Raw genomic sequence first — 15,204 nt, 5'->3', positions numbered from 1 at the left:
GTGTGAAACTTCCTCTTTTTCATGAAAAATATTTTGAACCACATGGGAAAGGAAAAAGTGCAGATACTAAACAATCTAAGAAACAACCAGGCATTTTACAGCAAACATATGGGATCTGTAACTTCAGTATTTAAGTACACTGTATATTTATATCTCTCAAATTTGGAATTATTTCAAATTAGAGTTCCATTATTTTTTTTTCCTGTAGGTAATGGTGATAATATAGGTAATAGCTATTAGATAATATCTACTGTAGCAAAAAGAAGAATGATTCTGGCATAGAATCTTTGTTTTCAGGTATCACAGGTGTTACTGCTGTTCTGTGTTAGATCAGAGCTGGAGCCTGTGCAGCTGAGGCACTGGGTGGGCAGTGAGTGACCCTGGAAAATGCAGTTTGTGTTCAACTGCTGTGTCTCCTAAGAGTTGATGCTGGTTCTGGGTTTGGAATGTTGTGGTGATACTTGGTGACTCAAACATCATTTGAAGAGCAGGTTGCACACAGGGCCTTGAATGCCCAGGTGCAGCACTGTGAACACAGCCCTGCACACAGTTCCTTCTCCAGGGTAAATACCCAAACAGGAGGTACCTTTTGTGTGTGCTACAGGCTGAGTTTGTTTCATAGTTTAATACAGAGTTAAATGAAGTGATTCACTGACATTCCTCTCCCTTTAGGCATATCACTTAAAAATTGAGTTGTGTGTGATCAGTTGGAGATTCTGAACAGGGAGATTGAAAGGTTCTTACAGAACTACACCATGGAAGGAGGCACTTAAAACTCAGTGACAGAGTCCCTGGATATAATCCCTGATTCAGGCAGTGGAGCAAAACACCTATTAGAGCAGGTATTCAGAGCCATGAGCTAGAGCACCAGGGTCTTTATCATTAGTGTGTTCTGTTCTTTTTGCTGCTTAATTTTTCCTCCTGTCTTTGGAGTGGTAGTGGTTGACTGAGGCAAAGAATGTACATAATCCCCTGTAGGAAAGGCACAGGGGGAAGAAGAAATACTGATGTGAGTCTAGCTCTATACTCCAATTAGTACAGTAGTATTGTTTTTACTAATTCTGCTCTGCCATAGTCATGCAAACCTTGAGATTTATAGTTGATGAAATAAAGTGATCCACTGATGAAAATTGCATTTGGGGAGGGTTTTGTATTTTCCCCCTTCCTTATTTTTTGGGACAGTGACAATGGAGAGCACCTAGAGATGATGATTGCTTAGGAAGTAAAAAGTGGTTTTTGAAGAGCACAGATGCTTTAGGAGTTGGGGCTTCAGAGATTTGTTAAAAAAAAGTATTGTTTAAAAATCAAAGTTAGATTATATATTGGCGTGTCTGAGGGATTATCTAACCTATTTTAAAATTTGTATATCTCCTCACCTGAAGTATTAATAAGCAATTTTTATTCCTTTCAGAGAATTATTATTGTTTTAGTTAGGTCCTACACCTGCTGTGGCAGTTCCCCTGCATCTTCCATTGCAGGGTGCTGACTCACAGGGTCTGTGTTCAGTTTCATTCTTTTGTCTTCACTAATTGATGTCATAGTCCAGCTCATCCTGTCCAACTGGTCCTCCTTTAACTCCCAAATTCTTTTCCAGTGCTCTTGCAGTCTGGTAGGCTGCTTTGAATTAGTGCAGGCATTGCTTGCTCATGATCAAACTGAGGCACTCAAGGCTGCAGTGTCTCCTGGATTGAAATTTTGTATAAATCAGTAAATCTGCCCTATTGTAAGCGGGGCTGTGCTAATGGAATTGAAAAGCGTTTCTCTATTTTCATTGACTGCACTTAGTAAATTCCACTCCCAGAATGCTTTTAAATGCTGCACATGGACTAAATTCTTCATTACAGTTTTGTTGCTGTTCTGGAAATCTTAATTGAATCTAAATGAATTAATGAGAGTGGAATCATCTTCTGTACTTCTTTCAAAGGTCTTGGCTGTTGGTAACTGGGGAGGTGGTATTGCTTAATTTTGACCTCTTTTTTTCCAGTTCCAGTGTATTTCTGAAAGTGCAAAACTCAAGAAGACAAAATAATGGAATTTTCTTTATGATGTAATAGAAGCAAAGCAATTCCAAATTTAGCTAAACAACAGTAAGATATGTTAATAAATATATCGATGCCTTATTTTGTCCCTTTGTTGTTTTCCAGGAGCCAGCAGGAGGAAGAGGATTGATAGCATTTGCACCTGCTGACAACTCAGAGATTCAGTGTGGCACTTGTGAGTCAGGAAATTCAGCATGCTCTGGCTGGAGAATGCTGAATGATTCTGATCCTGTGCTGCCCTCCTCTGGCTCAGCCCTTCAAGGAGAAGCCATTCGAGCCTCTGATGCTGTGTCAGGTACAGAGGACATTGGAGAGCCTTCTTAGTTATTTACATTTTAGCTGAAATTTCTATCTCAACTTTCGGTAATCTCTGCTTCTAGGTTTGAATGTTTCTTCATGTTCCAGCATAAACAAAGGTGTAGGCTTTCAACTGTTTTGACTTGCTCTCTTAATTATAATGTTGCATTTTTGGTACAGATAAAATTTTAGTGCTGCTAAAAAAAAAGTTAAGCATTTATCATTAGTGTTTTTTTAATGGGAGTACCTAAAGGAATTTCATATTGGATGGAGACAGTTTGAGCTCTTTGCCTGTGTACTGCAGGCTTAAATTTCATTTTTTATTCTGTTTGTAATGTTAAAAGTAACCAGTTACTATTTAAATTAATGTTCTGACGTCTGCTGCTTTTCCAGTGACATTTATAGTATTCACAGTTACAACTGAAGTGTTAATTTTTTCAACATATCTGCACAAAGTTTTGTTTCCATAGCACTGCCCCTTAACATTTCTGTTCCAGCAGTGTTAAATGTAACACTGAAAGCAGAGGATTTGCAGAGGAGGGATTGTGTTAAGACAGAACAGTGATGGAAGTGATGCAGTACATGAAAAAAAAAGAGGCATTTATTCCTCAGGAAGACTGGAAAACAGGGAAAAGCTTGCTGAAGGATGTCTCTGAAAACTTGTGTACAGTTGTTAAAAGCATCTGATCCTTCAGTGCTGTTATCTAGGAATTCTGCTCATGTTCCCTTTTGGTATACCTTTGCAATTCCTCAGCCAGGGATACACATATCCAGAAACATCCTTGGGGAGAGTTGGGGTGTGTCTTTTGTTTTCATATAATTTTCTATTCATCCTGTTCTTTGAGTTGCAGTTACTACTGCACCTTCCAGTTCCCTGGGAGCAGTGTCACTGCAGTGGCTGCAGAGCAGTGTCTTGTGCCCTTAGGAGCAGTTCCAGGGCATGCAGCTTGATTGGAAATATATCAGCTTTAGTACTTGTTCAAACCAGGTTATTCCTGAAGTTATCAAAGTACTCATCCTACATTAATTTCTGTCATTTGCTTCTGCCTTCTCGAATAAGTCTTCTAATAAGCTGGGAAAGACTTATGAGAAAATAGATCTGGTTGTCAGCACAGATTTTCTTTCTTTTGTGGCTGAGTCTATGACAGTTGGAAGTTCTTGGCTTAATCAGGCTTTTTTGGGGTCATTCTGGTAGATCACATAGGCTGAAAGCATTTTTGTAAATAACTATGTTAAGGACCAGCCTTTCTTGCATTTCATTCCACACAAGTGAGTGGAACTGCTGTACAGTTTTTGCCTAGACAAACCCCAGGGGGTAGATTCATGCCATGAAGGAGTTTTTTGTTTGGTTGGGTTTTTTTGAGAAATACCAGAAAATATCAGAAATCCTATGGCTACTCAATAAAATATGTCAATACAGTATCCAGACCCACATGTTTAACTTTGAAGGAGCATTTGTGGCTTGAAATACAAGTGCTTGTTCCAGTTAATACTGAAATCAGAATATTTACCAATTACTTGGGCTATGAATATTTTTTGAATGAGAGTTTTGGACATTTTGTTTCTGCTCAGCATTTCAGAGTGGGAACAGTGTTGCCTGTACTATGGAACAAGCTGGAAACACAGTTCCATTAGAGTCTGAAGCTAATACTGACAACATGGAAAACAGTTCTCCTGGTAAGGGTTCTTCCTTTGCAGTTGAAAATGTGCTTATTTGTCCATCATGTATGTATGTGTGTAAATGATTTTAATTAACTCAAGAGTTTGAAACAGGAACAACTGGATTATGTTGTCACAGTGATCAGTGATGTATTTAATTGCTACTGCTGTTGTATTACATTGACAAGAAAATATTGTATCTGTTTTGAGGCTCATCATATGAAGTAGAGCTACATAGATGTCACAAAGAAAACACATTGAGAAAAGGTTTTATGAGAGCACATCGTTCATCACCACCACTTTATTAACTCTTCCCTTGTTTTTAGCATCAGTGTTGGATGATAAAGGTGAGCAAAGCAATGAGGAGGAGCAAAAGTCTGTCAAGCCAACAAGTAAAGAGTTCAGGAAAACCTGGGGGTTTCGGAGGACCACGATTGCCAAGAGAGAGTGTGCAGGAGATGCTGATGTGGACTCCAGTGAGCAGCAGCCCCAGCAGCAGCAGCAAGGCACCAACCTCAGGAGGAGCGGGCGGCAGCCCAAGCGCACAGAGAGGGTGGAAGAGTTCCTGACCACGGTGAGGCGCCGGGGCAGGAGGAGCGTTCCCACCACCCTGGAGGACTCCAGTGAAGCAGCCTCTGGGCCAGCCACTGATGCTGAAACTGCTTCTGAAGACAGTGTTGAGAGCACTCCAGATACAAAACCTGTCACTCGGAGGATTTTCACCAGGAGTTGTAAGGAGCAGAAAAGCCCTAAAAGCAGACCCACAAAAGAGGAAGAGGAAGAAGAAGAAGAGGAGGAGGAGGAAGAGGAAGATGCTACTTCTGATAGTGACAGCGATGGGTTAACACTAAAGGAACTGCAGAATCGGCTAAGAAGGAAACGTGTTGAGCAGAAACCTTCTCAGCTGGTGTTGAAGGATGTGCAGAACCACCTGAGGAAAAGGAACTCAGAAAAAGATCCTGCCAAAACAGGCGATGTCACACCTGAAAAACAGAATGAGTCTGAGTTGACTATCAAACAGGAGCCTGAGACTGCAGACAGCACTGAGATTGCAAGTCAGGTGGTTGTGTCTGAGGAAGACACTGAAGATCTTGAGGCTCAGAAGGAGGAGAAGCCTGCCCTTGGTGCAAAGGGAGCCTCAGATGAGGAACCTGAAGAACAGCCCAAAAGCAAACCTGAGTCTGAGATCTATGACCCAAACGCCCTGTACTGTATTTGTCGTCAGCCTCACAACAACAGGTAGGCAAAGGGCTCAGCTGCAGACACAGTGCAAGGACTTGAAATTTTTCTGTGATTAAAAATTAAATTAGATGCTAGTGGTTACTTTTTGAATGAGCTTTTGGGTATATTGAATTTTGTCAGGGAGTTTAGAACAAATACTTAAAAGAGGATAAACAAATACAGAAATAACCAGTGAGGCAGAACCATGCATGGGTGCTTTGTTGGGGTGCTGAAGTTGTGTTGCTTGAAATATTCACTGGATGTTAATTGTCTTTTCATTTCACAATGTTTTATTGTTCCTTGGTGGGTTTTTTTTTTTCAGGTTTATGATTTGTTGTGATAGATGTGAGGAATGGTTTCATGGTGACTGCGTGGGTATTTCTGAGGCTCGAGGGCGATTGTTGGAGAGGAATGGTGAGGACTATATCTGTCCAAACTGCACCATTCTCCAGGGACAGGATGAGCCTGTTTCAGAACTAGACCAGCAGGAAGCTAAAATGGAGCAAGGAAATGCGGATGGCACAGAATTCACAAGCATAGGAACGATTGAACAAAAATCAGTTGAGGACCAAGGAATCAAGGGTAGGATTGAAAAAGCTGCAAATCCAAGTGGAAAGAAAAAACTGAAGATATTTCAACCTGTAAGTATTTTAATTGTTTCTTATTTTTCATGTTTCACTGAGTACATGGAGACAATGACCTGTATGGCTATAAATCTGACTTGATTTTAAAGCTACACATCAGCTGAACAGCCCACTGAACACTACTGGCTAGCAGAAGTTTATCCATAGTTCTATCAGTACAGGAATTCAAACTTAGTTTCAAGTGAGGGATTTAAAAGTTTTATTTAGGTGTATGAAATAGTTTGTGCTGTTCTGCCTACTTGAATACTGTTTTGGAAGTCAAATAATGATGTATTCTTTTAATAAAAATACTAGAATGCTGTGCTGTTTTATACTATATTTGAAATAATCTCAGACATTTTGGACATTTTCAGTGGTAGTGAAACTTTTTACTTAATGTGAAAAAGTCTCTGTTGGAGTTAATTCCAGCTGTACTTCCAGTTAGTCTTTGAAAATCTGATTTTTGTCCTATACTGCTTTAGGTTATCAGCAAATACGGAATTTCTTTATACTGCCTTTTTAAATCTAAAAATACGTATTTTGAACTATTTCAAAATTTGAAGTTTAAATTTTGTAATATCAAGTTCCATGCCCAATTGGAAAGGCATAGAAGCTTCTTCAGCTAAATGTACATGAACTAAAAAAAAACAAGTGCTGCAGTGTTTGTCTTTGTTCTGCATAAGGTGCTGCATTTTAGTGCCAGTGTCTTGGACATTTAGAGCTGACTGGGGCAGCACAGTGAGATCAATGTATAGATACAGCAGTTTAAGCTGAATATATAAATATTTACTGGTTTAAGATAAATATGTGGAAAACAGTATTCTCAAAAATATTTTCCAATACATTTGTACACCTTTGTACACAAAGGTTTTTGAGAGTCCAGTGCTGTTGGTGTTGGCTCTGCTACTGAATATCACCAAGTGCTCTTTACTTCTCTGTTAAGTGTGTACATAATGGGAAAATTCCCAAATCCAGGTTTTATCAGGCTGCTGCAGATAAAGCTGTGTACTGACTTTTGATTGCAGAGAAGTCAATTGCACTATGCAAACAATATTTATTTAACTGGAAATATTCCTGAAAAACTTACTTTTGGTAATTGCAAATGGCAAGAGGTTGTTTAGAACTACAGTAGTTGAGAGTATCTTGTATCATTTTTAGGAGTAATTTAGAAGAGAGACTAAAAGCACAGTATCCAGAGGTGATAGGTTGGAGCCCAAAAAGCTTTCATGTATTTCTACAATTCAACTTAATTCACCCTGTTTTCAAGGAATGTGTTATTTTCTGAATCATAACATTGGAAGAGGAAGTTCTTCATCTAACACCTTGATATAAATGGAGAGTGATTTTGAATTAGAGGAAAATTCAGATTGCAGAGACAAACCTATAAATGTGTAAGGAGTAGGAGGCTATGTGAAAGTTATGTATAAGAATCTAAGTTGGAGACTTCTAAAATTAAAATTGGTAAGACCTATAGAGCCAGAATAATCTGTACATCTGAATATATAAGTGCTTTCTCTTACACATGTGCACGGCTGAGGACAGCAGCTGATGGGGGTGGTTTAGAGACCTTGCTGTTGAGAACCCAGCTTTGCATTATTAAGGCCATTTCTCACATCATGTAGAGGATCAGTAAAAAGCATTTGTGTATTTATGGGATTTGAAAATTTAGGAAACTAGCCTCCTTTATCTCAGGGCTAGCAGACCAACCACTTGAAAATGCAGCACATCCTGAAAAAAATGTTGGAGAAGTGAAATTCTTACATTTGTATGGGTTGTCTGTGTTGTGTCATGAACAGCTGCTGTTCTCTTGCTGGCAGTTGTGCAGGTCAGAGCTGCAGAGTCTGCACATGAGCTGTGTAAGCATTTCTCCATGTTACAGAGGCTGTTCCTGCTGTTTCCCCTTTGAAGTCTGACCTTACTCCATTTCTCTCTGTATTTGAAGGTAATTGAAGCTCCTGGTGCTTCCAAGTGCATCGGCCCCGGCTGTTTCAACGTGGCCCAGCCCGACTCCGTGTACTGCAGCAACGACTGCATCCTCAAACACGCTGCAGCCACCATGAAGATCTTGAGTTCTGGCAAGGATGCGAAACCAAAACCTAAAGAGAAGATCAAACCAAAATCTGAAAAGCCTGGCATACCAAAACCTCAGCAGCAGGTAAGCTTGTGTTCATGATCCACAGCAGTTGCCCTGGAGCACTGTGCCTTATTTCTGTGCTTTTTGACTCAAATAAAACTGCCAAGTCCTGCATTGAAGAGGAGCTTTCTGTTACTTTTTTTGTTGTTATTCTCTTGCGTTTTCCTGTGGTAAGGACAATAAAATATTTTCCTTTCATTTTTAAAAAATCTCAATAATTGCCTCTAGATGGAGATAGTTTCTTGCAAGGGTTGTCTAGATGGCAACGACTTTTAAGAAAGTACTATTTCAAGTAATTACATCTTTTTTATTTTACTTTAAGTCAAATTAATTTTGGATTCTTAAACTAAATTTCAAATTACTGGGTTTTGGAGTAATCAAATAATTTCAAATGGTGCACTATAAAACTAAGGAGTTTACTCTAAAAGAAACCAGTGTACATGTGTGTACACTCTCTGCTTGTTTGTGAAATGCAATATATTTGATGATTATTAGTAATCAAGCTACTTTTAATTATCCAGATGGGCATCAAACCAGTTTCAAACCAAAAGAGACAGTTGCCTGAGAAAAGAGAGGTGAATGTGAAGAAGACTGTTGTGAGCTCAGGCAAGACTGAGGCAAACAGCCAAGCTCCTGCTCGAGAGCCAGCAGCAGAACCCATCACGCCGTCCTGGGCCAGCGATCATAATTACAATGCTGTAAAGCCTGAAAGGACTGCTGCCATTTCACCTGCACTGTTGTTCAAATGTATGTATGGCTTAGGGATATTCCTGAGTAATCATATTTTCTTTGAATACCCATCCATTCTTGGCTCTGCAAAACTAGGGAGTTTGAGATTTGGGGGTTTTTTCTTACTGTGGCACCAAGCTACTTTTCTCCACCTTCAAAGATTCACACAGATACACACAAATGAGAGACACTTTTAGGAGTTTCATATGTATCATATGACAGTTGTATGATTAAGAGCCTGTTGATCTACCCAGCTGATTTCTGGATGAAATCTTCATGGTTAAGCTTGAAATCTTTCCCATAAAGAAAGTGTCTGTTTCTGAGAAGGTAAGTATTGAGACATTTGTGTTAAGTTTTACAAAAAGGTTGTGCAGTGTGCACTGTGAATTAGCAATTGCCTGTACTAATTTCATTGTATTTTTGTAATTTAGATTTGGCACCTGTCTCTCAGGTCTTGCATTTTCAGTGCCTGGTGCCAAGAGTGAAATCTTCAACGTGGTATCCAACGATACTTGACACCTCTGCAAACAGCTTTTAACTGTCAAGTATTCTCCTGCTGCTTTTCTTTCTTACATGAAATAACTTAAGGACCATCCTTTACTTGTATGCTGGGGGGGAGGCAGAACTCTGTTATCTTTATTTTCTTTTTTTTTTTCCCCTTTCTCTGTTCATATTCCACACATTATCCACACACACAAGACCCCATCTCAACTGGATGCTGGGCAGAGGTACTGCCTTGCGTATTTTTGCAGGTTTTGAGTAGCATCCTTGTAATTCATGCAAAGGTAAGTAAATACTGCTTTGAAGCCTGAACAAGTCTTTTTGCTTATGACATTTTTTTTGATTGACTCACTCTGAGTAGTTTTAGAATGCAGTTATGGAACTTGAGATGAAATCTGGCATTTCAGTTACAAACCACGTGACTTCCACTTTACTCCTTTGAAGAGTAATGAATCAGAAATTCAGTTCTCGCTGCTTTTGTAACCACACTTCAGCCAATTTACATTTTATTTTAATGAGTAAATGTAATTATTGAACACTTACATGTAAATTAACTGATAACTTTATAAATAATATTTAAGATGAGATTTTCTAGTTAAAGCTTTTAAGCAGTGAAGGAACACCAGCTATCCTAAATTGCTGTTGATGAACATGGTACATACCAGGTATATTTCAATGGTCTTTACCCACATCAAGTTAAGTGGTTGTAATTTTTCTCTGTATTTTTGCTGCATATTCGGCCCTTGACTTCTTTTATAGTAAACTCCCTTAAGGTATATATTTTAATTAACTTCCATTCCTTTTAGATTATTTTAAAGAAAATCTAGCTTTTTTGTCAGAAACAATAGTGTCTTAAACATAACTAAAAGTAGTGGAAAAACATAAATGAAATTATAAGGGCTTATTTTACATCAGATTTTTCTGATGTAACAGTTACAGGTGTCCATAGAACTATTTCACTTTAAATGTCCTTATTGCTATAGGGTTTGTTTTTTTCCTAAGAGGCAGGAATACAGGTTGTGAGGCAGAACGTTTGAGGGTTTTTTTAAGGGACTTTGCTCTTAAGATTTACCACACTGTAGGTTTTACAGATTTAACCACTTCCAGTAGAAAACTGGATTCCTGCAGCTAAATAGTGAAATTGATTCTAAAACATTGTAAATACCAGACTTTAGCAACAAATAGAGAACAGCCTAGTTCATGTGATGAAGAACTCTCATATCAAATGCAAGGAAGAACTTCAGATTTTTTTTTTAAGGTAAGTTGCATTGATATGTGGGAGCTTTGCCATTACTAAATGCCCAGATAAATTGTTTGTGTATTTGTGAAAAAATGTGTCCTGCTTTTCAGTGGATAGATCTGAGCTGTAATCTTCCTGAGAAGCTGCCAGTGTACCATCTGCAGAAGTACTCTACCAGATTTTATTTCTTTAAGAAATCTTTATATGCTGTTCAAAACCTAAGAGTTACAGCATTAGGGAAATTCATGAGAGTTGTCTCACTTCACTTCAAGTATCTAAGAGTGAGAAGTCTCTAAGTCTGAGCTAGTCTGTCAAGGAAGACATGTTTATTGGACCAAACATAGCCTGGTTTAGATGCAAATCTTAAAACCAAGCAACTCCCAGATTAGGAATCTGCATTTCTGAACATTGATTATGAAGGACTTGTAGTCCAGAAGAAGCAAAGGACTTCCAAATACAATATTTCAGAATGCTGCCTGTGTTCTTCCAGAGCTTCCAGCCATGTTCACCAAATCCTTGCAGCTTCAGTGCAGGAGGCCTTTTAGGATATAAGAAAACTTAACCTGACTGACAGAATCACTCTCTAATACTCTTTACATCAGACAGTTTATTATTTCAAACATAGATTTATTTAATGTATTTTACTCAGTACTTGTGAGTTACAAGACTTTGTTGTAATTACATGAGATAATTGTTTTGTTAAGTAGTACCAAGAAAATCAAGTCACTTTCAAAGATGTACTGGGTGGTCAGAGCATATAGTGTATTTGGATCTAAGCCTACCACCAGGGCCTTTCTCCCAACCTCTTGTGCATTTGTTTAGAAAAGGGATATTTGGTGCTACTAATGCAGAACAGTAATACTTTTTTCCTTCTGTTATCCCATTACTTTGTGTTTCTTCACTTCCTAATTTTCCTGTGTCTTTTGGGGATATGAGTTAGGGCTGTACTCGGAAGTGAGTTGGTACACCAGAATCTGGTGCCTGAAAAATTACACTCTCTTCCATCTTTCTGTGCCCAGTGAAAATTAATTTGATTAATTTAAAAACATGCGTGGAGAAATGCCTTGATTTGATAAACCAATATTTAGTACAAGTACTTCTGAAGTTTCAGATAGCATTTGAAGTACACATATAAAAGGAAATTAGGTCTGAGTCACATCCCCTTTCAGAAGAGTTGCTTTTACTTTTGTTAGAAAAATTACTATTAATTTATTATGTGGTGCTCAGCTCTTATATTGCATTTCAGAAGTCATCCTGGCTTCCAAATTCATACAAGTATGTGGATTGATGAGATTTATGAACATTGTTCAGAGATCCATGTTACAACAGCAACTCTTGTAAGAGACTTTTTTCCTGTATTTTTCCTAATAATTGTCAAGCAGAAGTCAGCAGCAAATGCAGTTTTAAAATAGAAAGTAAATCCCAAAGGAGGGGGAGGAGGGTAAACATTTGCAGTATCCCGGTTTTTAAACTAAGTATGCTAAGTATTCATTAGTGCTTTAAAGCTTTGAAGTTCACCTGATTTATTAGACTTAAATACACAAAGTGATAATTTACTCAATTCAGGTGTTAAAACGGTTTCAATATCTTGTCTGCTTTTCCTGAGAAGAGCAGCTAAGCATGCAGGAGAATGAGGAGGGTTTATTAGATGAAAGCTCAAAAGGAAGCCTTAAGTTACTGTTCTTGTGGGAGAACTTCAGAGTAACAAGCCCTTGTCACACCAAATCACTAAACTTGTGTTTACATTGTAACTTGTAACTTGTGTTTACATTAACTGCAGACAGATACAATGTGAATTTATAGCAAATTATGATCATGCCTTACGTGGTACCAGTATTTCACTAAAGAATGAGTGGGGTTTGGAAGGGGGAGTGTTTCCTTCAGAGAAACCGTCAATGTTTGTGGTCCTGCTCCTGCTTCCCAGCAGGGAATTCCGAAGAGACAACGCTGCCACCTCCTGGAAGTAGGAGCCCTGGCTCTGGTGATACAAATTTCCTTTTGTAACCCATTTTCAGTATTTTTAATGTCTTCTGCAGCTGAACTTCTCCACACCCAAAGGGAGTAGGATGTGTGTGTGTAGTTACAGATCTTGGACTGTTTGTTCTGTACACCTCTAACAAAATAAGGAGACTTTGAGAATGGAACACAGGGATAGTGGGATGCCCCACCAGCAGAAACTGCTGTGGGTATCAAAATGGTAGGATTATAGCAGCATAATTTATGTGTGCATTTCCTTGTGTCTTGATTTTTTTTTCTTTATATAATAACAGCATGAAGACAGAAAAGAAAGAAAGAAAATAAACCACTCTACAGAGAGCAGGAGGAATATAGAGTGCACTAAAGACAGGATTTATGGCTCAGGAAGTAATAGTGATGTAGGGAGCTGTAAGTAGTGATATGAAGAGTAAAAGATAAGGTCTTGTCTACCCACAGGCTGGTGCCAATTTAATGCTGCTTTTGAGGCAAGATCATGCCACCTGAAGTTGTGGCTGTTGAGTGCAGTGGATATGGATATACTGCTGTTGGTTTAGCTTAACTTAAAATAATATTTTACTGAAACTTTGCTTTTTAAGCCATAGATATGTTTGACTGCCAGGATTGATTGTAGGTGAACTGGATTCCTTTTGGTATGAGTGCTTCCCCACAGGAAAAACTAGGCTGTGCCAGGTTCCATACTGTTACAACTGAGCTACTGCTGGCATCTGAATTGACTCCTAGAAAGCCAAGGTGTCTTGCCTAATGCTGTATTCTGCAACGTAGGCCTATCCTGAGAGGCAGTAAGTATTGAGTAGTACCAGGGAAGTGAAAAGAATTACTGATTTTGGTACTGTCCACTTTCTGGGACACCTGGCTGCCCTGCATGTAGGTCTGGCCGAAACATTTGAACTAGAGGAGTTTTCAGAAGGGCTGCTGACAGACCAATAATGATCAGCATACCCAAGATGAGTCTGCCAGAAGTTCTGAAAAATTCACCTTGGAGACCTAGCTTTGGAAGGGTTGTACAGCAGAATAACCTGGCTCCAGTGCTGAGCTCCCGTCGTGAGACTGGCAGGGGCTGTGCTGGCCTGGAGCTGGCACGAGACCTGAGCCCTGCCTGTGGAGGGAGGCAGAGCATAATCGTGCTGAAGCCAACATCCCCTGGCACCCAGCCAGTTAAAAGGAGCAGTGGGATTCCTGGGGAGCCATTTTCATCTCCTGCCTGTGAACTCCTGGAGCTCCCCTTCTCTGCTCTGCAAGGTATGTCACACCTGTGGCTGGCAGCCACGTGAAGATTTTTACCATCTCTTAAGTTAGGAAGGCTGATCCCTGCTCCTGGCATGTGCCTCTCAAACACCCAGCAGCACACCTGAGGCACTCGGAGACAGCAGGCCAGCACTCCTGCCATCAGGGGTGCTTGGCTTCAGTGTGAGAACCATTGCTCAGGGGAAGGGTTGGGGGGCAGAAACCTGATACAGCTTCCAGAGGCACTGTGCGTATGAGGGTGGTTTATCTCATCATCAACACTGAAAGTGATGAAAGTTTGATTAAAAACACTCACCACCCTCTTGCTGTTTTGCTTTCTTTTACTAATTTTACTTCAGTTTTTTGAACTTGCTCACTTGACTCTGTAGCCAGTGAAAAAGTTCTTTGCTAGTCCCCACATAAAAGGGATTTTTTTGAGGTGATCACTTGCACTTAGAGTCAAGTTCGCTGCTGATTTGCTGTGTACCATCTGTGCTGAACTTGGAACCTGAAGATGGCCTGTCCCTGCAAGGAGCGATGATGCCAATCCATGAACAGTCTGGAAAATAAGAAGCCCTTTTTTGCCTCAGATGGTGCTTCTCAAGAGGGGGGTAGGAGTAAAGATGCAGTTGTCTAATGGAGATCAGATAGATCACTACAGTATCATGTAGATTAAAATAAAGCTTGTGTGTCAAAGCTACAGATGTGCATCAGCACAGAGCTACAGGTTGGCTTGAACACACATCACTGCAGGAAGGGTAGGCCCTTGTCTCGGAGTCTCCTTGGTTAACTTTAGAGACAGGTTTACTTTGTGTGCCTACATGTAGAGGCTTGGCACACAGGCAGCTTAAATGCAGTGCAGATCAGAAATTATGGAGGCTTTCAAAGAGCAGCAGTGGGGCAGGCAGCATGTGCCAGACACTAGTGTTCAATAAACTTTGATTTGGTCTTGAAAGTGGAAGGAGATGGGGCAGGTAACAGTGAAAGCTAACCCTGAAGCCGGTTTAAAAGCAGCTCAACACGTGGGAATTAGGGCTAGCACCGAGTTACCTGTGAGGGAAGTGACAGAAAGCCCTGCAGAAGCAGGAGTAAGGAGAGAGCAGTGGAACAGGCTCGGAACTGCAGCAGTGCTGGAGCTCCTCATCTGCACAGCCGCGGGCAGCGGTGCTCGGTGCCACCAGAGGGGGCTTCGGGGCACCCAGCGGCGCCGAGCAGTGCCCGAGGCTCAGATGTCAGGCGGCCTCAGCACGGACTGGGCACAGCTGGCTCGGAACTGGTAAGTAGCTTCCCGTTGTGGAGGGCTTGAGGACTGACAGCTAGAGCACCTGCTCACCCGCGCCTTTTACTCCGTTTTTTCAGTTCGAAAAGGTTTCACCTTGGAAGAACTCGTGGATTAAAGTTCACTAGTGGCCACTGCTTGGGGTAGGGGGGTTGGTTAAGTTCTGCTCTGTTCAGGTTATTCCTGTCACACGTCACACAGGAGGGGGTCATCACACAGCTGTGTTAGATGACGCCTCTTGGGACATGGGCTGAGTGGCA

At 40.3% G+C, this 15,204-nt stretch overlaps 1 protein-coding gene across 1 annotated transcript in view; it reads left to right on the top strand.

The window, feature by feature from the left end:
• The first annotated feature begins 2,132 nt into the window (after nt 1-2,132).
• The window catches only part of DIDO1 (death inducer-obliterator 1), a 35,659-nt gene continuing 22,587 nt past the window's right edge, over nt 2,133-15,204 (top strand). Inside the window, exons 1-6 of the mRNA XM_031057984.1 lie at nt 2,133-2,334; nt 3,909-4,013; nt 4,322-5,234; nt 5,539-5,857; nt 7,782-7,994; nt 8,495-8,720. Coding sequence (XP_030913844.1) covers nt 2,250-2,334; nt 3,909-4,013; nt 4,322-5,234; nt 5,539-5,857; nt 7,782-7,994; nt 8,495-8,720 — 1,861 coding nt within the window. The 5' untranslated portion in view covers nt 2,133-2,249. The remainder of the gene's footprint in view (nt 2,335-3,908; nt 4,014-4,321; nt 5,235-5,538; nt 5,858-7,781; nt 7,995-8,494; nt 8,721-15,204) is intronic.

Source organism: Geospiza fortis, unplaced genomic scaffold, assembly GCF_000277835.1.
Source record: "Geospiza fortis unplaced genomic scaffold, GeoFor_1.0 scaffold188, whole genome shotgun sequence".
Classification (NCBI taxonomy): Eukaryota; Metazoa; Chordata; class Aves; order Passeriformes; family Thraupidae; genus Geospiza; species Geospiza fortis.
Note: the sequence above shows the minus strand (reverse complement) of the source record. Positions and strands in the feature narration are given on the sequence as shown.